Here is a 27,757-nt window from a genome sequence, read left to right on the forward strand (position 1 = left end):
CTTGAAAGGGCAAAATTTTTCACAAGCGCTAAATTTTAGAATAGAGCAAAATCGGCAACCCAAGTACTCGATCTGTTTCTTTAAAAAACAAAAACAAAAACAAAAAACATAAAACCATTCGCCTCTCCTTAGGTCCTTCCAGCACAAGGGAGGAGTCCGGGAAATTTTTCTTCTGCTCAAATCAACTAAAGCAACGCCCACTGCAAAGCGCACTTGGTTTCCAAGGAAACGCTCAATTCCGGCTAGTCGTCCACGCGCCGGAAGTCACCGTTCCCACTTCCGGCACTGCTGGAAAATCCCAACGTTTGGGCGGAAGAGGCCTCCCCCGGGGGGCGTGCCTAGGCAGCCGCGGTGCGATCGCCGGTGCTCACGTGCCGGAGATGGCGGCTGACCCTCTTCCTCCGTCCGCAATGGCTCAGCCGGGGACTCTGAACCTCAATAACGAGGTGAGCGCGCGGGCCGAGACCGTGGGGTGTGGGGCGCCCTTTCGGCGTCTCCCGCCGCGCGGACAGCGGTGGGGTGCGGGGCTCCGGAAGGGCGGAGCGCGGCCGCCGAGGACTGGTCGCCGTGCGGGGACAGGGTCCACGCGGGTCGGTCCCCGGTCTCAGGCGACCGTGGGGAGGTCACGCAGTGCACAGTCACTTTTAATTGTTAAATGAAGCTCAGGGTAGCATCTTCCTCATAGGGTTGTAAGGTTGAAGTTTTCTGAGATGTTTGCTTAGTGCCTGGCCCTGAGTAAGCTCTTCATTTATTAATTGTCAAAAATGAAGGGAAGAGAAATTCAAGCTGAGGCATAAGTTGTCCTAACAAATTCCAGATCTTTAGCGATCGTGTACGCACGCCCGACCTCATTTCTTTTTCTCCTGGTACTGTTCGTCCCATTTGTCCCCTTCACAGTTTTTTTCTGCACTCTTATCTCCGATTTCTCTAACCTGGTTTGGCGCTTTTACCTTCACCCCACCTCCACCGTAGTGTGTTACTGTCACCAGGCCATCTTGAGCTTCAGATATATGTTTTTCCCCAACTTTTATCTGGCATCCTAAATAAAGTAAGTTTTGGAGAGCAAGGATCGGAAAGAACATCTCACAACTACAGACATCCAAAGAATTGCCGTCCATATGCAGGTCACTGTTAAGGTTACACAGCCGTATGATGTTCTTTGTGCTTTTATTTTTTTTTTATCTTTTCTGGTAACCTATGATAGAAAATAAACAAAGATTCCTATCCCTCCAAAAAACAGTGCAGAAATTTTTGAAGGAGGTAAAGTCAGATGTGAGATAGAATCCTTAATCTTCTTTTGAGGAAAGCAATAATTCCCTAAAGTAATTGAAGGCCTTATAAGCAGAGAAAGGTTGGTGTGAAACTCTGAATAAAAAGGGCCTAGAAACCGGGCGGTGGTGTCTCCCAGCACTTGGAAGACAGAGGCAGGCGGATTTCTGAGTTCGAGGCCAGCCTGGTCTACAAAGTGAGTTCTAGGACAGCCAAGGCTATACAAAGAAACTCTGTCTCGAAAAAAAAAAAAAAAAAAAAAAAGTTGGGGGGGGGGCTAGAAAACTAATGAGAATTAACAAATATGCTACTACTGTCTGCTTGCCAGATTGAGTCTTCATTCAGTAGGAAGTGGAGTTTCAAGGAGGTATTTAGAATTTATTGATTTTTTTTTTCCTCATTTAAACTTCTGTTTTGTGCAAGAAAACTGTTGGTTGGTGTCTTAGTTAGGGTTTTACTTCTGTGAACACACACCATGACCAAGGTGACTTTTATAAGAATAGCGTTTAATTGGGACTGGCTTACAGGTTCAGCGGTTCAGTCCATTATCATCAAGGTGGGAACATGGGGGCATCCAGGCAGGCATGGTGCAGGCATTGCTGAGAGTTGTACATCTTCATCTGAAGGCTACTAACAGAATATAGGCTTCTAGACAATTAGGATGAGGGTCTTATAGCCCACACACACAGTCCACAGTGACACACCTACTCCAACAAGGCCACATCTTCTAATAGTGCCACTCCTTGAACCATCACTGTGGGGTATTTTTTATTAGGTTCTATACGAAGTATGAAAGATTAAATTATCTTAGGTTAATTGTCTTTGGAAATTACAGAAAGGGATAGTTACGCTTAGGTCCAGTATTGATTTAATGGTTCTAATGTCCGGGAATCAGTCAAGTAAGACTCCTCTTCCACTTCATGAACTTACAGGCTTTTTTTTTTTCAAAAATAGCCTAAATATGACCTTTAGGAAGCATTTACTAATTGATTTGAACCGAATGCTTCCCATGCTGTGACACGCTGTTTCTGTCATGTGCAAATGTGTCTCCTGGAACACTGATATGCGGTAAATGTTTGCTAAGTGACTGGATGAACTTATCAAGTCAGAAATCATACAGATCTCAAGTTTAAATTTAATGTGTCCTCCTAGAGGATAAAGAGAACAAAAAATGGTGGAAATGTTGATGTTACTAAAGTTAGTGAGGAATGTAGGTATATAAATATAGTCAGGAGTCACTTAATGACAACAGGGTCTAAGAAATGTGGCATCTGGTAATTTTGTCTTTGGAAACCTGCAACCAGAAATGACTACAGCATCACTGTCCTTTGAATTATTATGGGACCACTGTCCTGTGTATGTCCCTTCAAAGTTTATGAGGCACATAAAACAGCAGACCAAAAGAAGAAATAAAGATGACTGCCTAGAAAAACTCATCAAACAGACATTTTTTTTTTCTCTAGAAACTTGCCAAAAGAACAACTTTCACATAAAGGAAGCGTATCTGGAAAAGCTAAAATTTACTCTTTCCCATCTCTTCCTCTTTCTTGTCGCTGCTGCTCTAGTGGTCCAGATTATGCCCCCATATCCTCTTCTGCTCTCCTTCTAGTTACCAAATTGACATTTCTTGACCCTTAATTTGGTCTTGACCCTTAATTTTTTTCAGCACAGATTTAATCAGGTCATTTCCTTGTTTTAAACCCACGAGTTTGCTTTTGGATAAAATTGAGCAGCATAGGGGCAGCCTGTCTGCATTCTGTTCTATCCTGCCGCTGTCAACCCATGCTCTGTAGCTGCTGGCTTCCTTCTGGCCCCACTATAGCTATGCTGTTCCTGGATCTAGAATCTCCTCTCCTTATTCCTTTTTTTTTTTTTTCTTCTTCTTTTTATTTGATTTTTCGAGACAGGGTTTCTCTGTGTAGCCCTGGCTGTCCTTGAACTCATTTTGTAGACCAGGCTGAACTCAGAAATCCGCCTGCCTCTGCCTCTGCCTCCCGAGTGCTGGGATTAAAGTCGTGCGCCACCATGCCTGGCTCCTGGCTCCTTATTCCTACTTAACACTTTCATAGGAAGCCCATTGCTGGCTTTTATCCTTTGTGTAAGTTCTGGAAGCTCCACTTAGTTCTTGTCAGTGTTTGTGATGGCAGTTACTTGGGACTGTGTGTGTCCCTTCTACCTGTCTTTAAGGTTTTGCTTGTATACTCAGTGTATATTTTATAAATATGTCCTAATTTAACAATTGTTTATTTTGTATAGGAGTGAGGGTATTGCACATCTCTGCCACAGTTCCCGTGAGGAACTCAGAGGATAGCTCCTGGGAGTCAGTTTTCTCCTTCTACCATGTGGTTCTTCGGGATGGGACTCAGTTTTCAGGCTTGGATCTTCAGTATCTTAAATAGTGCTTCTTAAGTTGCTTCAGGGAATAGTTCTGGTCTTCAGTATGTGACTGATATGCATGTGTGTAGTGGTGACAGTGACTGGGGTCATTGCTTTAATATTCAGACTGAAAATATTTACAAACCTCTGTGGTTTTGTCTTTGAGATAATAATCACAGCTGTGATTTGATCAGTAGCCCTTTTATTATAATTTTGATTTTTTGGGGTATATATGGGTGTATATATATATATATATATATATATATATATATATTTATAGTTCAATGAGAGAGTGCTTGCCTAGCACACACAAGACCCTGGATCCAATCCCCAGTCCTGTCACAATAAATGAATTGTATTAGTATTATGTTAATATTTTAACTTAACTGAGTTTTATGGTGTATTAGATTTACGTAATGTCCTGTGAACAGTGAATCCTACCTGTAGTAGTGCTCCTTAGGCAGTAACTTCAGTGTCCCGGCTTGAGAATGTCCTGGCATTGGTAATTGTGAATAGGGGCCAATTTATAAAACATATCTTAACTCCTCATTCTTAAAATACATTTTAAATTTTTTTAGGTTTATTTATTTTGTTTGTATGAGTGTTTTGCCTGCATGTACACGCACGCACACACACACACACACACACCCCATACACCACATGTGTGCCTAGTGACCAGAGAACAGAAGAGGGTATTGGATCTCCTGAACTTAACTTGGAAGTGGTTGTGAGCCATCTAACATACGTGCTAGGAACTAAACTCAGGTCGTCTGCAAAAGTGAAAAGTGTTCTCTCACCTGCTGAGCTATTTTTCTAACCCTCTTGAAATACATTTATTATTATAAAGAATATTAAATTTTACCTTTACTTAAAAAATAATAAGCTAGCTGGGCAGTGGTGGTACATGCCTTTAATCCCAGCACTCAGGAGGCAGAGGCAGGTGGATTTCTGGGTTCAAGGCCAGCCTGGTCTACAGAGTGGGGTCCAGGACAGCCAGGGCTACACAGAGAAACCCTGTCTCGAAAAAAATAATAATAATAATAATAAGCCATTGCTTTTTACTTTATTTTATCATTGAGTGTTTTTTTCCTTTATCTGTTTATAGGATTTTGGAGAAATGATTCTGTTGGCTTGCTATAACCACTTTTGTAACCTCTAGCATAGGTCCTTGACTAGAAGTAGTATGTGAGCATATACTGAGAATATGAAAGTTCATACCTTCCAAAGTCATGTTAACCGGTATAGAGATGAGAGGGAGATGGAGTCTCCTTCCATCTCGTTAGAGCTGGAGAAGCAGGGCTGCGCCATAGACAGTGCCTGTGTGTGGGCATTTAGTGAGTGAAGAATGTACAGAGCTACAACTGGAGCCATGTTGCTCATCTCTTTCCTCACCAGGAGGTATGTATAAGACTGGGGTTGGAGTTATGACAAGTCTTATAGAACTTTCTATTTTTAAAAAAAAAATGTAATTTTACAATATGATAGAAGTGTGAGTTCATTAGAACATGTCCTTTGAGCTAGTCCTGTAGTGTGAGCTGCAGCTGTAGCTTTAGTTTCTATGGTTTTGATTATCTGAGGTAACAGAAGCAATTGATAAGTCTTGAGTTGCCTGCTGTTAGGAGCAGCATGTGAAGCTGTGTGCTGTGTTGCCCACCTTGAAAGGACCCTTTCCTTTGGGTATCCGCATCGTACATTCTACCACCATTGATTGATCCCTGAGCTCTCAATCTCCAGGTGGGCTGTCAGGCATCACAGTGTGAGCAACCTGTAGTTAATAACAGCCATGACGTAGACATTTTCACTATGATGCGCTACTATTGACCTATTCTATTGCTTTTAAAATGTTGTCTACTTTATAAATAAAAAAATAATACAAATTTTCTTAGACATATATAGTGGAAAGAACTCTTACAAGATTTTGAACTACCTGTGGTTTCATATATCCACTTTGGATATCAGAAAATATTCTCCTCAGAGGAGGTAACTTGTAAAGGTAAAAGCTAAAATGACTAAGGACAAATTTATTTTCCATTATGAATGATAAGAATACCAAAAGAAACCTTTGTGTGTTTATATGAACGTGTAAAACTTGTATGTGGTGGTGTTTCTAAGATTGACTGAGGTTATAAATGTGCTCATCCTTGGACCGACCCCAGCCTGCTTGTCCTGACCAGAGCCTGCTCACTTGTGCTGTTCTCAGGAGCTTTGCTAGGTGGTAGCATTAGCTTGGCAGTGGCTACCTTACAGGCAGGCACCAGGGTAGGGTTTTTTTTTTTTTTAGAAATTCTTGTTGATTTAAAAAAAAAAAAAAACACTCAACAGTGTAACTCTAATGGTGAGTTGTAAACTAAATGACCAACCTAGAATTTCCTTATAAAGGCATAATAATACTTATAACTGTGGAATACTTGAAACACATGGAAAGTGCTAGAACATAGAACATAGGTCCTTGTAACCTACTTTTATTTAAGAATTCTCAGTATTTTACAGTATCATACTTATTTCTAGCTTAGAGATAATTATTAATGCTTTTGATGTACACTTTTCTTACCTATGTCTCATTTTGTACCATTTCTGTACCTAGTGTGTAGTATTGGTGTATATTTTTAAACTTAACATGTGAGATACTGTACTGTAAATGTCCTTCTGTGTGCCCTTTATACATGTGTTTTATGAATCGTGTTCTAGTGGGTGGGCGGGTGGGTGTGGAAAGCATTGTGTGTAATCCTTTGTTGTTACAAGTACACCTTCTAGATGGACTCTCAGAAGGAGGATTTTTATTAAAGATCGCCAGATTCCCTCCCTATAGACTACAGAAGTTGTCTTTTCTACCAGCAGTGTATGAGCATGCCTGGTTTCCAGTCTTCTCGTCAGTGTTTTATGATGTTTATATATGAAGGAGTGAATCAGTGGAAGTTGTATTCCAAAAATGCAGCGACGCTCAGCGTTTGCTAGTAACCATCTATGTTGTTAAAGGTTAGTCTAGTCCAAGCACATGCCAAGGTAATGCATTACTTAGGTGTTAGCTGATTGGTGAGCTAGCAGATAGTGAGCAAAAGTCAGCTTAAACCACTTAATTTTGTCTGTGGATCATAGTATCAAAAACTTTTTGGTGCTAATCACAAAATATAGCTCTTTTGCTCACAAGCTAATTGTCAGTAAACATTAGCTTTAAAAGATAGTATAGCTGAGTAAAATGGCCCATTACAGAATATGTGACATCTAGAGAGGGCACTCACATTGTAAAACACTGGTATTTTTGTCTGCTGATCACTAGCAGTGGAATATTGGACTGCAGAAAGGGCTCAAGTCCATAGCTAGATAGCCCTTTGGACATAGTGTCTTTTCTTTCATGGTCAGCTTTTGCCTGTTTGTGCTTCCTTTTCTTCGTTTCTCATCTTTGAGTTGACTTTCTGTCTGTTCCTTTTTCACAGGGAGTATTAGGTTTTGACTTTATTATATTTTATTATTTATCCAAGAAGCGATTGAAGTTGCCTAGATTCCAGGTGGCCCCTCACTGTAGTCAGCACAGGTTTACTCTGGGGTCTGATCTTTGCTTCTTCTAGTGGGTTCTTTGATGTTCACTCTTTCGCTGCTTGGAATCAGGAGCCTGAGTGATGATGAGCTAGAGACTTCTACTTCATTCTCTCTCCAGACTCTCTACGTGTCTTTCATTTTGTTCCTACTGTTATTTCTTTACCTATTGTACCTAGAATCTTCCTTCACCCAAACAACATGGAAGTATAGTTTGTTCATTCATGGTCTTTGTTTCTCTCTGTCTCTCTCCTTTTGAGGGAGGGTGCAGTGAAGTTTATTGATGTGAGATGCTCAGTGTGGGGGGCTGAGTTGGGAGATGGGTTCCGCAGAAGCCAGGGGCCTCTCTTCCTTTTCTGTCCTTGCTGGGGTGGGTGGGCCAGGGTTTCTTATTCCTTGGCAGCCATATAAACTGTGAGGTCATCCACCCTGTTGCTGTAGCTCTATTCTTTGTCACACCAGGAAATGAGCTTTCCATTTGTCCTTGACAGCAATGCCAGCCTCAAAGATGGACGAGTAGGCACCAGTGTTGGTGTAGCCCAGGATGCCCTTCAGTGGGCCTCAGATGCCTGCTTCACTGCCTTTCTGACAGCAGCTTTCTCTAGGCAGCATGCAAGATTCACTGTGGGCACTTGGGAGGCGTGCCAGTGAGTTTTCTGTACCGCTCTGTGCATGCCGACAGCTTTGACAGCACCAGTGGATGCAGGGATGATGTTTTGAACAGCCCCATGGCCATCATGCCACATCTTCCCAGGGAGGGGCATCTATAGTCTTCTGGATGACAGTGATGACAGTGTCATGACATGGACACTGTTCATGAGTGTAAGGAGCCGCCCTCACATTCGCCATTACAAGATGGCGCTGATGGCACTGACACCCGTGTTCTAAGTAGTAAACAAGCAAGCTGCACATGTGCCGGGGTAGCTTTCCACGCCATGTGCTCTGCCTTTCCCGTGACGACAACTCCGGCCGATGGGCTGCAGCCAATCAGGGAACGACACGTCCGAGGCGGAGGACAGTCCTCCATAAAAGGGATGGGGCTCCGCCATCTCTCTCTCTCTCTCTCTCTCTCTCTCTCTCTGGCTCTCTCTGGCTCTCTTCTCCACTGGCTCCTGATGGGGTAAGCAATAAAGCTTGTGCTGCAGAAGATTCCGGTTGCCCTGAGCGTGTTCTTACCAGGGGGGACAAAAGCGCGGGCAATACATGAGTCCTACAATGCCAAAGTTGTTATGGATGTCCTTGGCCAGGGAGACTAAGAAGTTGCTGGTACAAGAAGCAGTTTTGACAGTCTTGGTGAATTGTTACACTACTCTTGGTTCACACCCATCACAAACATTGGGGCATCAGCAGAATGGGCAGAGATGATAATCCTTATGGGTCAAGTGGTCTCTAGTAGCCTCCACAACATACTCTGTACCAGCATCACCCCATTGGATATTACTCACTCCAGGAGGATGATGGGCTTTCCATTGGTGACAAGCTTCCTGTTCTCAACTTTGTGCTGTTGGATGTGCTATGGGTAGAGTCATACTGGAACACGTAGACCATGTAGTTGAGGTCAATGAAGAAACCGTGATGTCAACAGTCTCCACTTTGCCAAACTTGAAGGAAGCTCTGGTACCCAGGTGTCCAATATAGCCAAAATCACCCATTCTCTTCCAACCTTAATTAATTTGTCGCAGGGGAGGCTGGCACTGCATGAGAAGAATCCAGTATATCCGTCACCAGCAGCCTCAACCTGGGCATCTTGCTGTGTAGTCCATTCTAGGCCCCAAAGTCCACATTCCCCAGCCTTAGCTAGTAAGTGCCAGGACCATAGGTGTACCTCTGAACCCAGAGAATCTGCCCAAGTGTGATGATGCACTCAGTGTGTTGGCCTTCTGCCGCTCACATGAGACGTGTGCCAGCTTCTGGCTTTTTGCCAACAGTGCTGTAATTCCTGGTTGACAAATGAATTGGTAACTTTTAATGGCCTCACAAAAAGGCCACTAGTAATGTTTTACAAAAATACAGCTTAAGTATTTAGAGTAAGCAGTTATGAAGAAAATTAAAATTTCATGTTTATTATAGTGAATGTCTTTGCTATACATGAATTTCTCTGTTGCCTATACACAGACACTGAGAAAGTTAGAAAAGAGGACATGTTTGGTATTGGTGTGAGGAGAGTATAGGAAGTATTCCCCTGCTTTGAGAATTCATCATCAAGTGATGCCGAGTATACCTGTTCTTAAATTGAGTTTCAAAGTTGGAGACTAGCTTTCCTGTGACTGGAATGTAACCAGGATCCAGCTCTGCCTGCTGTGATTTATTAGTTAGGAGTTGTTAATACTTAATAGTGAGTGGTATATTATCAATTTATAAGCTTGCAAGGGTAAGCCTTGGGTTACACTAATGTTTGAATGTATAAATTGTCACTTGGCAGTACTTTGTTTATAAATGACTTAATTTTACAATCCAGCATAACCTATGTGATTCTGTTTCTCCATTCTTAATTAGTTTGTTTTGTTTTACAATAGTCTCATTCTGTAGCCCAGGCTTGCTACCGGCCAAGCATGCTGGACAGGATGTCCTTACATGGGCCATTTTCCATTCCCTTCACCGAAGCCTTGGGTCCCAGATGGGAGCCACAGTGGCCTGCCTTCTGCTCAGGGCTCAAGAAATACAAGACGTGGTGTTAGGGACAGTATTTTTTTCCCTCAAAGTTTTACAGCAAAAACAAATTCCAAAGATGTTACTGTATTCTAGTGGAAAAGGAAAACAGTTATGTTCTTTTAAGCCATCTGATGCAGTGCATCTGAGGCAGTGAGAACAGAAGGTGGGCTGTGTTTCTGCTCGTTCAGCAAGTATCAGTTGAACATGATCTATCCGCCATGCTCGGTTTAAACGTTTAGAACCAATGTTGAGTAAAATAAGATTATTGACTTCCATGGAATTTGTCTGGAGGGAACACATATTAATTATTATTTTAACCGAACATATTGGATTAAAAGTAAAAGATTTTGACTTTTGTGGTAAATTGTAGAGGTACTCTTTAGATGCAGAAAGGATGTTGAGTCATCAGGAAGGATAGATGCTAACAAGCCCATGGGAAGGCATCTCCCTGGAGAAACTCCAGTAAAAGCTGGGATGGTGAATACAAGCACGCTAAGGCCAAAGAACACGAGACAGCCCTGTAGCATCCAAACATTGCCCGGGACTGTTGAAGAAAGTCAAAGTGTGACATCAGAAATAGTAAATGTGGGTCCCAGATCTCCGAGGACAAAGGGGTTTCTCATTAAAAAAAAATTTTTTTTCATAATTTAGTGTGTTCCAATCCCAACAGAATATGAGTAAAATGCTAATTACTGGGAAAGCTCTGGCTTTAAAGTCAGAATCCTGACTTGGTTCTCCTTCCGTCCCCACACATGCATGTTCAGCCTTGTCATATTCCCACAGTATGGAAGAAGCTTGCATTGATCAATCAAAACATAATTAAGCAGATGTTTGGTTAAACTCCAGACCTAAGTGTGCGATAGCATTCAGAATGTCTTTATTTCCATTATGAATCTATTTATTTTGTCTTCTTTTTCTCTAAGGTTGTAAAGATGAGAAAAGAAGTGAAGCGAATCCGAGTTCTGGTCATCCGAAAACTTGTCAGGAGTGTTGGCAGACTGAAGTCCAAAAAGTTAGTCATGGGAAGTCAAAGTGCTGTATCTAATAAAATGTCAAAATATGTTTACTATTTATAAAGGGAGAGGGCTGAGTCTGCGCTCAGCACTTGAGTTTCTGTGTAGTAGTGATGAGGGTGGGAGAGAATGAGCTGTGTCAGCATGCCCTGCACTGCTTTGAACCATTGTTGCTTAAGAGACAGAATGGTTTCTTCCATTTTTAAAGAATCCTCCCCTTTCCTCTTTCTAAAATGAAATTACCGTCAGTGTTCTATATGTGTTTTCTATAACTAGAAATAAATGATTTCAAGGTGTTAATAAGTCTAGGATGTCTACCTTGAATCAGTTATGATTTTATTTCATCAGCCTTTCTTTGGCTTAGTATTTTGAAATTTTCAGTATCTGGAAGTATTTGTCAGTTTTTTATATACTGTGTGATACTTTTGAATAAAAGAATATTTCTCATTTCCAGTATTAGTCGTGTCTAGTTTGCAGTACGGTGACATCAGTGTGTGCTGCTGTGGCCTGAGAACAGCAGTGCAGAGTGCAGTGCTTTTCACATGGGCTTCAAGTCTCAAACACTAAATACTGTTCATCGTGACGTGGCTCTGAACTAACGCTCCCTTTGGTAATCTGTTGTAGGGGCACAGAAGATGCACTGTTGAAAAACCAAAGGCGAGCCCAAAGGTTGCTTGAGGAGATCCAAGCCATGAAGGTAAAGGCGTGTGAGTGCATCATGTACTTGTGTGTCTCCTGGCAGCTCGTGCCAGTCAGTGATGCCTCCTGCAGGTCGCTGAGTCGCTCCAGGCTCGTCCGTGTCGCTGAGGTCTGTGAGGACTGGCACGTTTGCAGGACTGCACTCTGTGTGTGTGTGTGAGCTTGTATGTCTCCCTGGTTTGAAGTGCTATACAAATCTGAGTCAAAGCTGCCAAACTAAACTCATGTGTGTGTTTCATAGTGCCTCATGCCTGGGGCCTTTATTTCACCGTGTCGAGGGCCCATTCTAAAGAAAGGCCAACAGCTAAGTGTCCGTGTTACTTGGGAATGTGGATGCTGATGCTGGGGGCTGACATCATGCTTCTCTTGCTGCCAATTCAATCAATTTTTATGTAGTGCTGTCAGCCTTTTACTGGGTTCTGTAGAACTTAAAATAAGTTTAGTGTTGGACCAACATGATCCGTATTGTCATCTTTCCAGCCAGACTTCTCACTGGTGTCATTTTTAGGTCCCCTCTCTGCCCTGTCTTTGTGGAAACTTTCATTTACCAAATGACATACCATTAAATGTCTGGAAGCCTTTTTACTGCAGAACTTAAAAACAACATTTGGTACCAGCAGTTATCTTAATTCCAGGGTAATTTTGTGTATGCTTGACTTTTATAATTTGGTAAAACATCTAAGTTCAAGTTGGATAAAAGAGCAAGAGAATCCTTTAACAATATTTTAATTGAGTTAAATTATCAGTGCTTTTTCACTGTTCCTTTTGAAGAGAAGGAAAAGTATTGAACAGGACACAGTTATTCCAGTTAACCTGAGGAGAAGTACAGGAAGTGGTTGTTTGTATGCAGTATATTTATTTGTATTTGTTACTCCTCCTATAGGACTATCAGATACATAGAATCCATTTGATAGATTGTTTTCATGTGATTTCTTCTAAATATTAGTATTTGTCATTTTAGTTATGGCCAGACTTTGAAGCACTAGGTGATTGTTGGGTTTTTGGAAGAAGAGTGCAGTACATACAAGGGACATACGTGCAGTCTGTAAGGAGTGTGATATAAAGACAAATACGTCTTTACATACAGTACATCCAGTTTGTACTCAGCTTTATTAGTGAGGAGCCGTCTTGCCTGGACCATGTGAAGCTTGTTTTCTGTTCTTTAGTTTTATCAGCAGCAGGTCAGACCCAGTGCTAAAAAAGTTTACATTGTGACTGTGTCTGTCTTCCCTGTAATTAAGACCACTTAATGTTGCCCCAGAGAGCCACAGTTTACTGGCTGTGTAGTGAATTCATACACTTTATACACATAATTGAATTCCTGGTGGACATTAAGGTATTCTGAGTTTGCTAGCCTGATGTTATCTTGTTGCTTCCTTTAGGTTTTTCTCTCTTTTGACATTAACTCAAACATAGAATTACATTGAAATACAAAAACTCAGACTAGGAATACTAAGTCAACTCGATGTTTACTTAGCTAAAGTGTTTCATTTTATTTCCAGCTCATGTACTTTTACATAATCAGCCTTTTCTGAAATAAATATGTTTATTATTTTTTCAATTGAAAGGTCTTTGATGGTTTTGTAAGGAAGTGTTTCTTGTGCATTTGGGAGACAGTACAGTAGATTCACGGTCCCAATTCAACTTGGAGGAGAAGCTCTACTTTGTTATTTTTCAGAGGGTTTTTCCCTTTGGCTCATGCAACACCAGCTGTCCTCCGGCCATACTGTCTTATGTCCTCCGGCCATTACTCTCTTGGAATGATAACAGGGTATTTGGTTACAAGCTGCCATCCTCATGAAGAAAATCCATATATTTTTAGAAATGGGAGTAAGTTCCTTTTTGGTCATGGCTAAGCGGGGCAGGGGCAAGGCCAGGTCTTTAAGGTTCTGTAGAATGAGAGGTTCTAATTTTATTCACTGTAAGTATGAGTCCCATCTTTGATGCTATTGCTAATAATATTCATACTTCTAAGTGTTAATGTACATACTGGCTTCTGAAACAGGTTCTTTCTTGTTGAGAGGTAGCTTATGAACCTAAAGACCCTCCCTCAAGTTATTTATCTGGAGACAGGAAAACAAAAGTTGAAGCTTTTGGGGGAATGCTGGGGATTGAATCCATGTCTTGGTACTTAATGTGGCAACACTCCCCACTAAATCATCCATCTCCCAGTGCCCACCACCTTTCTCTTCTCGTTTCTAGGTCTAAGAAACTTTTCATAGCACTGCCGTTCTAGTTGCAAAACTCTCCAGCCGCTCAGTACGGCCCATGGTGTGTCTGCTGTCAGCTTCCCAGCTGTCTGTTTTCATGATTCCTGCTAATAACTAAGGAGGTGTCTTAAGATAATGAGTCAGCTTTCTCAGTTACTTTTTCTGGCACGTAGTGATGTCTTTGGCACATGGATGGCTGAGTGAGTTTTAATGCAGCATTTTTTTTAAACTTATGTTGCCGTATTTATAGTATTGGGATTATTCTGAATCCCTAGACAGACATAAAATGTTGCTAAACTGTTACTAAAGGGATTATGAAATCAGGTTTTGTTTTATTAGTGTTGAGTCTCAGAAACATAAAGTTCCAAAGCTAGTTCTTCATTGTTTAACGTCACCTTAGTCAGTGCTCTAAGGCCACTATATATTTATATAATAAGGTCACTGTATATGTGTGTGTGTGTCTTTGTTTTTTACATGTTATATATTGATGTGTCTTTGCATCTGTTAGCACATGCAGATGTGTGGAGATCAGAGGACATTGTATAATCTTATCTTTCTCCATGACATAGGTCTAGGGAATCAAACTGAAGTCTTTGGCCTTGGTGCTGTCTTTGATTTATTAGAAGGCAGAACTCTTCTTGCATCTTAAAATGGTACAATGTTCCCTAGGTCTTGTGACCTTAGAAATGGTCCACAGAAAATATTGGTGGAATGTGCATAGATCAGCATATACTGCCTCTCTCACACTCAGGAAACACCATTTGAAAACTATAATGTTTAAGTTGAAATCCCACATTGCTTTTGGGAGTATAATTTCTTCAGTTGAGTATCAGAGCTTTGAGTAGGCCCCATTCCTGATCCCTTAGTATTGTTTCACTGTAGGTCCTGTAATAGAGACATTATGTCAGGCATATGATGGACTTACCTTACTCTTCTAAATACAAGCAGATCTTACAAATGTAAGTGGCGGCTGTCCTCTCTGAAACTTCCTACCTCTAGGGGAAGCAGGTCAGACTGCAGGACATATAGGTGAATATGAAGCTGCTCTGAAGGCTTAGGTTACAGTGCACAGCAGGACTCTGTGCAGAGAACTGATCTGGAATTGACCCATCCAGGTAAGCCTCCTTCAAAGGCAACTGCGTACGTTCAGAAGACTTAGGAGTAAAGAAAGCTACATGGGGCCTGGGAAGGCTGTTGTTTTTGGTTTTTCAAGTTTTGTAATTGTGGAAATGTGAACTTTTTGCCCTGTCAGGATGTTTCCTAATAACCATGAAAGTATCCAAAGCACTTTGAACCGTTGATGTAAAACACTTGGACAAGCAGTACTACCATAACTTCAGTAAGATGTAACGGGTACTTGAAAAAAAAAATATTACCAGCATATTTTATAGGAAATAACAGATCCTCTTATAAAATGGGTATGAACTCAGTCTGGGGGTAAAATGGAAACAGATTTTTAAATGTTTGTTTCTGTATATTTTAAGATGATGGGTTTGGGTTTTTGTTTTAAGATTTATTTGCTTTTACTTTTCTGTGTGTGGGTGTTTGGCCTACATGTTGTATGGGCCTGGTACTCACGGAGACTCGGAGAAGACATCAGATCCCCAGGAACTTGAACTGTAAGTTCTCGTGTATGTGCTGGGAACAAAACCTAAGTCCTCTACAAGAGCAATAAGTGCTGCTGAGCACTGAGCCCTCTCTCCATCCCCCTAAACTGAGCTTTTAAAATCATGTTCTAACCTAAGACCTTTCTCACAATGGTCACAGTGTACTTTGTGCTACTGTCCCAAGTCTCGACATCCCTTCTTTCCACTAGTCTCTTCTGCTCCTGCTCTCAAATCATGAGGGTATATGTGATTCTATGTATCCGTTATTTGTAGGCGTCACAACTGAGAAAAAGCATGCAATGGTGAAATAAATGCATTTCAAATCAATCAATACATTGTTGAATTTTTATGATGGAAATCACGTACTTTTGTTCTTTTCTGTATGTTAAGAAGCTTTAATAACTTTGCTCATGAAATTAATACTTTGTGGCAGCAAGAGAAGCTCATTTGTATATCTTTTCCTTGAATGTGAAAATGTATATGGTCTGAGGAGATGGCTCAGTGGTTAAGACCACTGACTGTTCTTCGCAAGGACCTAAGTTCAGTTCCCAGCATCCACACGGCTGCTGCAACATATAGCCGTCTCCAACTCCATCCAGTTCTAGGGGGCATGGCACACTCCCCTGGCCTTGACCAGCATGCACGTGATTTCAAGTTTTCTCTTTCTGGAGACCAGGACTTTTTACCCTGTCAGCATGTTTCCTGATGACACACCCATTCACATAAAAAAGTATTCCAAGGGGGATAATTTTAATTCTTGGCAATTTCTAGTAAAGTCGTAGAAATTTTCACGTTCTCCCTTCTAAAGGCAGCCAAATGTAGAATCTATCCTGGGGGGGGGGGGGTGTCCAGAGAAAAACTTTTGTTCTTAAATCCTTATGACTGTTGATGAAATGCATTATGATAGAAGTTGCAGGTTGAGGAGAATTTGTTCTACTGGTCATAGTCTGATTTTTAATAGTATTAAAATCTAGTTTTTAATCAAATTGTTAAAATCTAGTTTTAATACTCATCTTTGGTAAGTCATAAAATTGATTACTTCAAATTAAAATGAAAAATGTTGGTATCTCTAGAAAAGTTCTTAAAATTCCATATTATATATGCAGGTTTTGTACCTTTTAGTTTAAAACTTAAGAGGATGTGTACACTCAATTTTTAATTTTGCTATCAGAATGTATTGTTCTGTTGGAAACAAGCGCAGGAAAACAATTGATTAGGTTAGTGTCTAACATGAATTTAGGAAGACTCCACAGAGTGGAAACCCAAACCTAGAACTAGAAAAGTACATATGAAGTACTTAGAAATCAGCATCTAAGTCCGTGGCAGGTACGGGCTTCTTAGCACTCTGCAGTTATGTTCCACCACACTCTGTGGTCAGCTCTTGTCTCCATCTCCTTTAGAAGGGATGTTGTCCTGACTCAGTAGTTTCCATCTCAGTTCACTGATTGTTCTGTAACAATTAATGTCTGTCTTTAATAAAGTAACTGTCATTGCTGGGCTGTGGAATGAGTGGAGATGTAAAGGTCTAAGTAGTGACTAAAATTGCAGGTGGTATTCCATTTCACAGCCTTTTTTTTTTTTAAATATAGGCACAGCAAAGATTTTTGAGCAATTATGTTTTCTAAAATGGTAAAACTTAAAGCAGAGTAGAAGAATGACTAGCTAGAATGAGTAGATTGGAGAAATAGTGAGTATAAGAGACAGTGGTTTATAGGTCTGACTCATGCATGTAAAACAAATATTTATTAAGCCCTTGTTTTTTTTCATTGTGTTCGTGATGGATTCAGTTATCTACGTTCTTAGTTGGGGTTTCCGTTGCTGTGATAAAACACCATGGCCAAAACAATATGGGAAGAAAGGGATTTGTTTCACTTCAAGTCCGTCGTCAAAGGGCAAGTCAGGGCAGGGGCCTGGGAATAGGACCACTGCTTCCTGGCATGTTTCTTATGGATTGCTCAGCCTCCCTACGGCACCCAGGCACCACACCAGCCCAAGGGTGGTGCAGCCCACAGTAAGCGGAGCCTTCCCACATCAATTACAAACGTGCAAATCAAGCTTGCCCACACGCTAATCTGGAAGTGGGCATATTCTCAATTAAGGTTCCTTCCAAAATGATGCTAGCTTATGTCAAGTTGACCTGAAAGTCCCATAGTCTTCAAAACTCTTTAAAATTCCATCTCTAAAAGTTCACTCTTTTAAACTGTGGACCCCCTGTCAAAATCAACAATAAGTTAAGTATTTTCTTATTTCAAAAGGGAGGAACCCAAGGCACAGATTTTGCTCTGAAGAAATCAAAATCAAATTCCCAACAGTGGAAAGAACTCGGTGTCTAATGTCTGGGCGTCACTCACAATCTTTAGGCTTCTTCAAGGGGCTTGGGTCATTTCTCCAGCTCTGCCCTCTTTGCATACCCATCTTGCTCCTAGGCTCAGGCCAGCTCTACTCCACAGCTTCTGCTTGTTGTTGTTCTTGGTGATTGTCCCATGGTACTGGCATCTCTAAATTGCTAGGGTCTTCTGCAGCTGGGCCACACTATTGACCAATAGCCTTTCTTGGTCTCTGTTCAGGGACACTGGTCCTGCCTAATGGTTTATTAATTTTAATCATGGGAATGCTCTGTGCATGTGAGTGCAGTTTCCTGAAGAGGCCAGAGGTATCAGATACACCTAGAGCAGGAGGTCTAAGCAGTTGTGAATTGCAACTGGAGTGAAGGTTGTGAGCTGCCATGTGGATGCTGGGAATAGAACTGAGGTCCTCTGGGATATTACGTTGTATTGTCTGTCCATTTTAAATGGTATCCTTTGGACTTCTGTCTGCGTATCTGATGTATAAAATAATAGTCTTCACATCTTTCTGTGTTCCTCTACTTTTTTTCCAGTTGCAATCAAAATAATGAGGTTTATCTCCTACGCTTTTCTTCTGTATCGCAGAGGTTGCTACTAACCTGAAGGTTAATACTTGACCTCAAATATTGTTAATAAAGTTACTTTTCCCAGGCTGAAGTTGGTCTTTTAGAGTACCCCTCTACAGAGGCTCAGGTGTACAGTATGCCTTTAAGTTCAGAACCGTGTTTATTTATTGATTGTATTTATTTTTGAAGACTTGATACTTGAAGGCTTTGTGACTGCCTGTGAGTCTTGGAATTACAGACTATGCTCCTTGAAATGGGCCTGAACCTGATGCTGTGAGCTGCTGGAAGGGCAGTCGACATTTAAAGACATTCCTTGTTCGGTTTTCTAGTGTCATGGGAATACCTTTACCCGTGGCAGGGAGTTCTTTTCTAGAACTTAGCTTTTGTATTAAGTTTTCTAAAGCAAGACACAAAAAGAATTTCACTCCCAATGCTCGTAGATTAACTAGAATTGTTTTCCCTCCTTACAGGAATTGAAACCTGATGTTGTAACTAAATCTGCTCTTAGTGATGATATCAACTTTGAAAAAACTTGCAAAAAGGTATGTCTGTGATAGAGACAAGGTAGCAAGGCTGCAGGGGCTGTGGGACACGGTCCCGAGCCTCTCTGTAGTCTGTGATTGTCTCTTGGCACTCCACTCCCGCGCTTCTAGCTCCATTACCAAATTTTAGTAGCTAAATACATAAAGTAGTGGCAAGTATTATAAGAAAATAACTTAAACCACTAATAAAAGTTTGGGTTTGTTATTTATTTATTTATTCATTTATTTATTTTGGAGTTTTTGGTGCTTAATGTTTTCCCTCTTCCTGTCATTATTGTCCAGTGGCTTTGCTGTATTAAAACAGCATTTTTAGAGATTGCTTTCTTGTTAAAAGATTTATTTTGCCATCAATCTACTTAAAATTTATTTCAAGTATGTGATGATATGCAGATCAATTTCTACCTTTTTTTATTCCATTTTTTTTAATGAATTTACTTTTTAAATGGTTGTTCTTCATATGCTATATTGTATGTTGACCAGAGACATAAAGACATTCTGAGTTTAGAATGTACCCATTTCTTTTCTTATCTCCATTAAAAAATAGTAATATAGTATAATTATAGTATAATAGTAGCAAAAGGAAAATTAAATTTGGCTCAAAAATTCAGGGGTTATTGTACTGAGGTGGATTGTTGGCGTATAGAGTTAACTAACGGTGTAAGTAATACTGTGGTCAGTCAGCTAGGCAGATGTGCAATAGTGTGATGGAGTCTGAGGAGAGTGCAGACAGCATGGAGTGTCTCTTAAGAGAAATCAGAACCCACACAGAAATGGGGGAGTCTCTTACATTTTCTGACAGTACTGGTTTCACAATACAAGTCTAGAATCAGTTGTTCACATGATTCCCAAGCCAGAATCAGGGGGAGGTATAGGGAGCTGGAGACTGGTTACTGACACATCCATTGATATGAATTTCCCCAGAAATGAGATGCTGTCATATAGGAGTCAGCCGGGGACTCACAGACAAGGCCTCAGTAGCATTTAAGTGTCTGGAAGGGAAAGGCTGCTGCAGCCAGATTCTGACATTATATTATACTATCCAGCATCATGGTACAGAAGGTATGGTAGCCAGGGTTGCTCCATCTGTGACAGTGGCTTCCCATGAGGCTCTGTTACATTTTGATGGATCCAGAAGCAGGACAAGCTGGAGGTGGGCAGAACTAATCTCCAAGCACTTACTTAATTGTACCAGTTAGGCCCTACTTCCAAAGGATCCATAGCCTCCCAGAACAGCTCCTAGAAGGGACCAAGCAAGCACCTGGTACTGGGAGACATTTCATATAGAAGATACAACCTAGGACCAGTAAAATAGAGGTTGGTCTGAAACTAGAACTAAGAAGATGTAGCTGGGATTTAATGTAATCTAACCGAGGATAGACACCCATTCCTCAGTGCGATGCAGTTTTAGTGAGCTGCTCCCTTCCCGGCAGAGAAAATGTGCCAGTAGCTAGAAGTGCTAACCTCCGACTTTTAACAATTCTTAGCTGGGCAGGGGCTGCACACGCCTTTAATCCCCAGAAAGACATGTTGTCACCCAGGAGTCAGTTAGCCAGGGACTCAGACACAGCCTCAGTAGCATTTAAGTGTCTAGAAAGGAAAAGGCGGCTGGGGAAAAGGGACTGGATAGCTTCTTAGGCCTATGGAAAGCTTCTCTCTCTCATCTCTCTGCTGTACCCACCGTATGTTCCAAACTTGCCTTGACTTACGGTCTTCTTTGTTTTGTAAAACTAAAACTTCGTCAAACTGCCTCCATGTTAGAATATGGAGTTTGGGTAACCTAAATCTGTTTTCTTGGGATCAGGGATCAGTCAAAGCAGCTCCAGAGCACACACTTACTCTCTTAAGACAGAGCCATACATCAACAATCATGATCCGCTGATTTGTTTAAGTAGAACGAGGAGTTCTACTTACAAGTGTTAATACTCATATTCTTGCTCTATGAATGGGTTTACAGTTTGTGGACGTGACATTTCAAAGAATTAGTGCTGCACATAAGTAATCTTTCTTTTTTAGACATTTAATCCATCCAGAGTGTATTTGAAGAACTGCTTTCAAAATTGAATAACAAATGCCTTTGTGTTGACAATAAATACTCAATACCAAAGTAAAAATTTTCCATTAAAAGATGAGGGTGTTTTCTACTTTTTTGTTTAATTTATTTGAAATGGAAGAAACTGGAGGTGTGTGAAAAACCACAGTTTCCTGAGAATTTTCCATGGCAAACGTTGTCAGTTTTAAATAAGGAAAGCTGTGGTTTCCGTCATCCAGTCTAACCTCTGAAGGCTTTGATGCAGGTGTCAACACTCTTGAGAGGTTAGACTGGATGACGGAAACTTGGGAGACTGCAAAGCCCAAGTAGCTGCATAGAGATGCGTCAGTGTCTGTCCTTCTGTGTGTCTCTGGGACGTTGTCTCTCGGATGAAGTTTATCACTTTCTGCTTAGATAGTCATTTGTGGAGATCCTGTAACACACCAGTTAGTCAGTGAATGTGCATACAGGAGGGTGGCTGAGCAAGGTTCCTCCTTCCTTTGAGATCCTACACTAAACACATGATGTGCACAGGGCAGAGCGGCCAGGACACAGCAAGCCAAGCCTTGGTTTGGGTTTGGCTTTTTCACCGATGCTTTCATCTTTTTACAGAAACACTTAATGTGGACATTAAACAATTTAGTGCAGAAATAATTCTCAGTTAAGTCACAAATAATTTGTGAATTAGAGGAAAACTTGTGGGGAAGTATTAGACTAAATTCACAAATATAAATTTGAGTTCCAGTTTGTTCCTTAATAGCTTAGTTAAATGAGCTTGAAATCAAGTCTAGATTGTTGGTTTGTATATAGAAAAAGGCTTTTTTCTTATTAACATTTGAATTTTAAAATTTAAGTGAGACATTGTCTAAGAAAAAACATCTTGATGTTTTAGAAGTTGGGAATGTTAAATTTGTTTTCTTAGGAATAAGATAAAAGCAATACATAACATGTTAAATTTTACCTTCTATGGGACAGTCTGTCCTGGCACTATTTTTATTTAAGGAGTCATGTGGTGTATGAAGGAAGGCAAACTGGTATCAGAATCTTGACCTGAGCACCTAGAAGGGGGAACATGCAGGAACATGGAAATGGCTGTAGGAGACAGGGGCTCGAGAGGGGCTTTAGAGATGTCTGCTTAGATGTGCCAAGGGAGATCTGTCTAAGCCCCGAGTGGAGCTAAAAGCTAGAAATGTGGAAGAGGTTGACCCCAGTGGCTATGTAAAGCACATAGCATGTGCCATGAATTTCTTAATTTGTAAATATAATAAATGCTGCAAAATTATTTGTTCCTATCCGATTATCACATACTTGTGAAGTGTTAGTAATGAGCTGGGTACTGTGTTGGGTTCTGAGCATATATCAGTGATAAAAGGCATTTAAAATATTAGGAGAGAACATTATATTATTTTAGGACTCCATTAAATGAGACTTCAAATGTTACTGTCAACCACAACTTAGAACTAATACAGTAGTTGAGTCTTTCTTTGCTTACACCATTTACACTCTTTGAAAGTAGAAGATACTCTTTTTCAAATTTATAACCAATCATAGGTAGCACAATTCTAAGTTTTATAGACTGTTAAATGGTAACGTTTTAATTACTCAAGATTGGCTATGCTTTTATCAGTGTGATTTTTGTCTTTAGAGTAGATGACATAGGTAACTTATCTAGAGAGAATATTTGCAAATTCTGTGCTGTAATACGTACAAAAGATTAATAAATTGTGATGTGATCATTTCCAGTAGTGGCAGAATAATTTTGATGCTCTGTATTATTGCTTTCAATCTCCAGCCAGATTCTACTGCGACCGACAGGGCAGTTGCCAGATTAGCAGGCCACCCTCTTCTGAAGAAGAAAATTGATGTGCTAAAAGGTATGACTCAAATGATAGGATGCTTAGTTTTTTAAGCTGTGTGGTTCTGGATAGTGATTTCATTTATTATATTCATTTTTAATGTGTAGAACTGTGGACATGTGCCTGTAAGTTTGAAAAATGTTTTATGTTATAAAAGGATATTGAATTTGTATTTTTTGAAAATTTTAATATATATAAAATGTATGTAAAATCTATTATACATAATCATGTTGAACAGCTGATGTTTTAAATACTGATGCAGTTCAGACTATCACATAATTCTTACATATCTTTTATAAAATATATTTATGAAATTAAGTGCTTTGTCAGAGATTAATTAGTGCTCATTTTGATGTCTGGAAACTTGTTCAGTGCACAGAATAAGTTAACCCAGAAGTTACTGTTGCCATTTTATTGTTTCAGCAATATTTTTACTGTTTTTCATGATTAAAGAGACATGAAGAAAGTAATTTTCTTTTCCTTTTGTAATCTCCGTGTCTTTAAGCACGGTGTTTAAGTATTGAAAAGATTTCTTTTTGTGACTTCTTACACACGTACTGTGGACTCCAGCTGTCCTCGTAAATGTTTCCACATAGCTGAAGCAGTACTGTGCGGGACAGTGACAGTTTGTTTGTGCCCATGCTGAAACAAGTCTTGTGCTGTCTCGCTCGCAGCTGCTGTCCAGGCCTTCAAAGATGCAAGGCAGAGCGCTCCAGCGGCCGAGTCATCTGAGAGTGCTTCAGGAGAAGGCCGCTGTAAGGACATTGCCAGGTCAAAGGATGATGCACGTGAGTCACAGCATCCTGAGAGAACTGTTGTCAGTGAGCAGAAGGCAAAGGACACCCACACGGCAGCAAAGAATGCAGGAAGTGGTTCAAAAGAAAAACTGGCCAAGACAGAGCAGGGACCCAAAGCAGTGACCACTCCAGGGTCTCAGGGGAAGCCTTCAGGAAAGGGTGCTGGGGTTAACTCTGAACACCAGGGGGCCCCAGCCCCAGGGGACAACAACCAGGGGAAAACCTCAACCAAAACCCCAGAGGAACCTGCTAATAACGGTGTCAGTGAGGAAGAGGAGAGCGAGGAGGAAAAGGAGTATTTTGATGACAGCACTGAAGAACGGTTCTACAAACAGTCTTCTGCATCTGAGGACAGTGACAGTGGTGACGATTTCTTCATTGGGAAAGTCAGACGGACACGAAAGAAGGAATGTGGTGTCCATTCCTCGGCCAAGGAACTGAAGCCCCTCCCAAAGGTACCATCTAAAACAAATACACTTGAAACCCCCTGGGATGTAAGAAACGATAAACACAGGCCAATTCCAGAAGCCAGGAAGTTAGAATCCGTGTTTTTCCACTCGTTGGCTGGACCTAAAAGCTCCAGAAGGTAAGGGCATATTTGTATTCAGACTTGGTTCTGTTCTGTTCTGTTCTGTTCTGTTCTGTTCTGTTCTGTTCTGTTCTCCATGTTTGCCACATGGAGTGGCTTCATACCCTCACACTGAGAAAATCTCCTCGTGGACCTGCTTTCTCAGCCACGTGGGCTTTTGGCCTGGTGCTCTCCCTTCACCTTGGTAAATTGTGTAGTGTGTAGACACATACGCAGCAGCAGCACACTGCCCAGCTTCATGTGAAAGGCTACTTTACAGCCCAGTGACATGTCTGACTAACTTAGGGTTTGTTCTTTCCATGATCAGGGTCTTGATGAGTGTGTGATAGCGTACCACTACTCCAGGCTTTACCCACTCCCATGGTTCGGTGTATGGGGCTGCCTTTTTCCAGACCACTCTGTGTTGGGATATTACTACCCATGGACTGGACGCCTACGGACAGGCATTTTTCCCAGCTGGTCTGTTGTAGTTTCATTTCACTTCTCAGTCTTAGATGGTAGAGAACTATGGTGCATTTTAATGTAGAGGCTGTGATTAGGTTTGTTTAGAAAGCCAATCTAAATAAATAATCTGAAAATGGTCATTAAAAAAAAATAGTGACCTTTTTTCTGTGTATTTATTGGTTAGAGATAGTCTTTAATAAAATAATACAGCCAATATTTTTCCTAAACCTGGAGCATAAAGCCTTGAGTGAAATTAAAATATTTACCTATCTGACCCGGTCATGCCCGAAAAGTTTCTAGGTTTTTCTTGGCTCTACACTAAAAACAAAGACTTTAATTTTCATATTATATGTAATCATTGTCCCCTTGAAAATGTTTGAGTTCTTTATACAGACAGTCTGCTAGAGCAAGGGCAAGCTAGCCAAAGTGGATTACTTCTCACTGACCAGAGGTCTCTGTGTGGGTGGAAGGAAAGGCAGGTAGGCTCAATGGAATTAAATATCTGATTAGCTGAGTCCTGGATTAATAATTGGATATTAGAGTAAGCAAGTGGCTGATGCATCATGTGGGTGAGTTTTATCTCCCACTCCATCATCAGAGGGTTTGTTTTGTCTCTTAGGTCCTAATGTTCTTCTGTTTTCTTTTAGGGATCCCAGAGAACAGGCCCCGAAGAATAAAGCCCCAGGTGTGTACAGACTGCTCAGCCTGCAAGCAGACATTGCTTTGTCACAGTGAGAGGACAAAAATTGTCATTTCCTAATAGTATTATTCCTGATGTGTGTACCCATACAAGTAGAAATGGGGTGTTGTATCACTATCAGTACCAGTTTTTACTGATTTTTCTGCAGCTTGTTTTGTCTCCCCATGTTGGCAAGAGCCTGCATACAATAATTAGCAAATTAACTGCTTGTGTAAGTTCTTAATTTGAAGCTGTTTTCTGTTGGGATTCAGCTTTAATTGGTGAGATACTGTGTCTAAATAAAATAAGATTTCCTTTAATGAGTAATGTAAAGAAATGAAAGCTGTCCTGTTCTGGTATAGTTACTTGTCATTTTTGTTTCTCTTCCCAGATTTTCCAGAAAATGAACCTCCAATCAAAAAGCAGTTTACAAAGAGTGCACACAGAGGCTTTGAGAGTGTGAAGCAGCCGATGCAGGCACCTCTGCATCCGTCCTGGGAAGCGAGCAGGAGGCGGAAGGAACAGCAGTCCAAAATCGCTGTGTTTCAGGGGAAAAAAATAACATTTGATGATTGATTTAATACTTGCTGCCTCTTTGCAAGCATTCTGTCAAAATTTTTGGTTTTGTTTTTAACTAACTTGTTATTTAAACTTGCATTTTAAATAAGTCTCTTTGAAAGAGTTATAAAATATGTTGCTTGTTTTTCTTTTTTTTTAATGTGAGTTTGGGGAATATTTACATAATCTTTTTACAGATCTTTAAATTTGTTTCATAAGAATGCTTGCCCCAAATTATTTCTTACATAAAGTAATTTAGATATTACGGAATTTTAGGTTTTCTCATTCATGATTACAAAATATATTTCGCTAGTTAAGCTTTCCCTTTTGCCTTCAAAATAAGGCAAACAGGGCTTAGGAGATGGCTCACTTCCTGGGGCCCGATGACCTGAGTTTGACCCCTGTGATTCCCTTGGTATGAGGGCAGAACTAACTCACAAAGTTGTTCTCTGATTGCACATACAGTGTGGCACATGCCTATGTACACACAAATATGTTCACATATAATAAATGTCATATAAAAAATATTAGGACATATTTAAAATAATAGTGAGAAAGGAAAGAAATTAGGACTAAAAAATATTTTTATAAGCAAAACAGAAATGGCAGTTGTCATTGTGGATATAGGAATATAAATAAATGTGAATTTGTAATAGTTGCAGTTACTTGTGGCGTATCTTTGCAGTGTTTGAGCAACGTGCTTATGTGTAGCAACACAACTAAAAGTTAAGTTCTAAGTACCCTGCAATGAGTATTTCCATTCATTGAAGAATGGATCAATAGAGCTCTAGTTTTTCTGTCCATGGACCAAGTCCAGGATACAGTGTTCATGGTACAGAAAAGTTATGCATGGTGTCTAGTCACTTAGCCATATATTGGAGTACAGCACTGGGAACTGAACCTAGGGCCTCATGCATTCTAGGTCTTCTTATACATGCTCTACCACTGAGGACCTTGCTGTGTGGCTCAAACAGGGCTGGGTTTTTACTCTCACAGTACCAGGATGCAGGTATTTTACCTTGTATTGAAATGTAGAAGAGGGAGGGATTGAAGTGGCTAAATAGAAGTTCTCTGACTCCTAAAGAACCACCTACTTCATACAGTAGAGTAACTTTAAAGGAAAGGAGGTTTTTAAAAGATCTTCACCTGTTTGCCTTTTTACTGCTGTGGAAGACAAGAAAGATGGTTAGTTGATTAAACAGTGCTAACTGAATTCTATGTGGCCTGCATATGAATTCTGTTAGAACAAGGTAACACCTTCCACTCTGCCTTCAAGGGCCTAGTTAGTTAGCAAGTGTAAGTTCTGTTTTACAAACCTAGGAATGTCAGTAACTAGAACAGTGGGTTCAGTTTATGGTGGAGATGTGGAGTTTTCTTAAATCTTCATTCCAAGCAACTCCCTGTGACCCACCCCCCCACCCCCCACCCCCAAAAAAAAAGTAAGAGAAAAGAGAGTGTGTGTGTGTGTACCTCAGCAAGTTGGAATGTTCTCTACAGTTTTGTAAGTTTGCCTAAGAGAGTTCCTTGGGCCAGGAGTCCACCTAAAAGTTGGAGGCAGACTTTTACATTTACTGCTATAGTTTATTACACGGAGACTTTAGAACCAGAGCTGTCCCTTTTTTGCTGCTTTGCCTCCAGATAGAACAGCTGGTAGGGCATTTCAGTTTCTGGTGACGTTGCCCTTAATGTCTGCAGAGGTTCAGATTCATGAAAGGCACCACAGCAATCGGATATAGTCCAGACATACTGCTAACTCTCTACCAATAAAGATTATGTTTTTTCAGACTAAAATACAACTCAAAGGTTGAAAAGTCCTGGGTTTGTGGCTTTTGATTCTCTTACTATAGTATTGTCCTAGCAAGTCTTCCTGTTATCTAGGATCACAAACTGCCTGGGCCTGTGAGCGCCTACACTGTCCCACCTGCTACCTGGTGATTTTTGTCTCTGTCTTGATATATTTAAGGATTGACTTTGCAGCAAATCCTTAAAGGG

General features: G+C 40.7%; 1 protein-coding gene across 1 annotated transcript; it reads left to right on the forward strand.

The window, feature by feature from the left end:
• Window positions 1-320: 320 nt before the first annotated feature.
• On the forward strand, window positions 321-26,876 carry Srfbp1 (serum response factor binding protein 1). Its single transcript, XM_021150716.3, has 8 exons — window positions 321-446; window positions 10,755-10,843; window positions 11,469-11,541; window positions 18,742-18,813; window positions 22,635-22,716; window positions 23,373-24,081; window positions 25,176-25,213; window positions 25,599-26,876. Exons 1-8 carry the CDS (start codon window positions 381-383, stop codon window positions 25,781-25,783), a joined length of 1,314 nt encoding a protein of 437 aa, XP_021006375.1. The 5' UTR covers window positions 321-380; the 3' UTR covers window positions 25,784-26,876.
• The last annotated feature ends 881 nt before the right edge of the window (window positions 26,877-27,757 follow it).

The sequence above is a fragment of the Mus caroli genome, unplaced genomic scaffold (genome assembly GCF_978045245.1).
Source record: "Mus caroli unplaced genomic scaffold, Mus_caroli_1 scaffold_19, whole genome shotgun sequence".
Classification (NCBI taxonomy): Eukaryota; Metazoa; Chordata; class Mammalia; order Rodentia; family Muridae; genus Mus; species Mus caroli.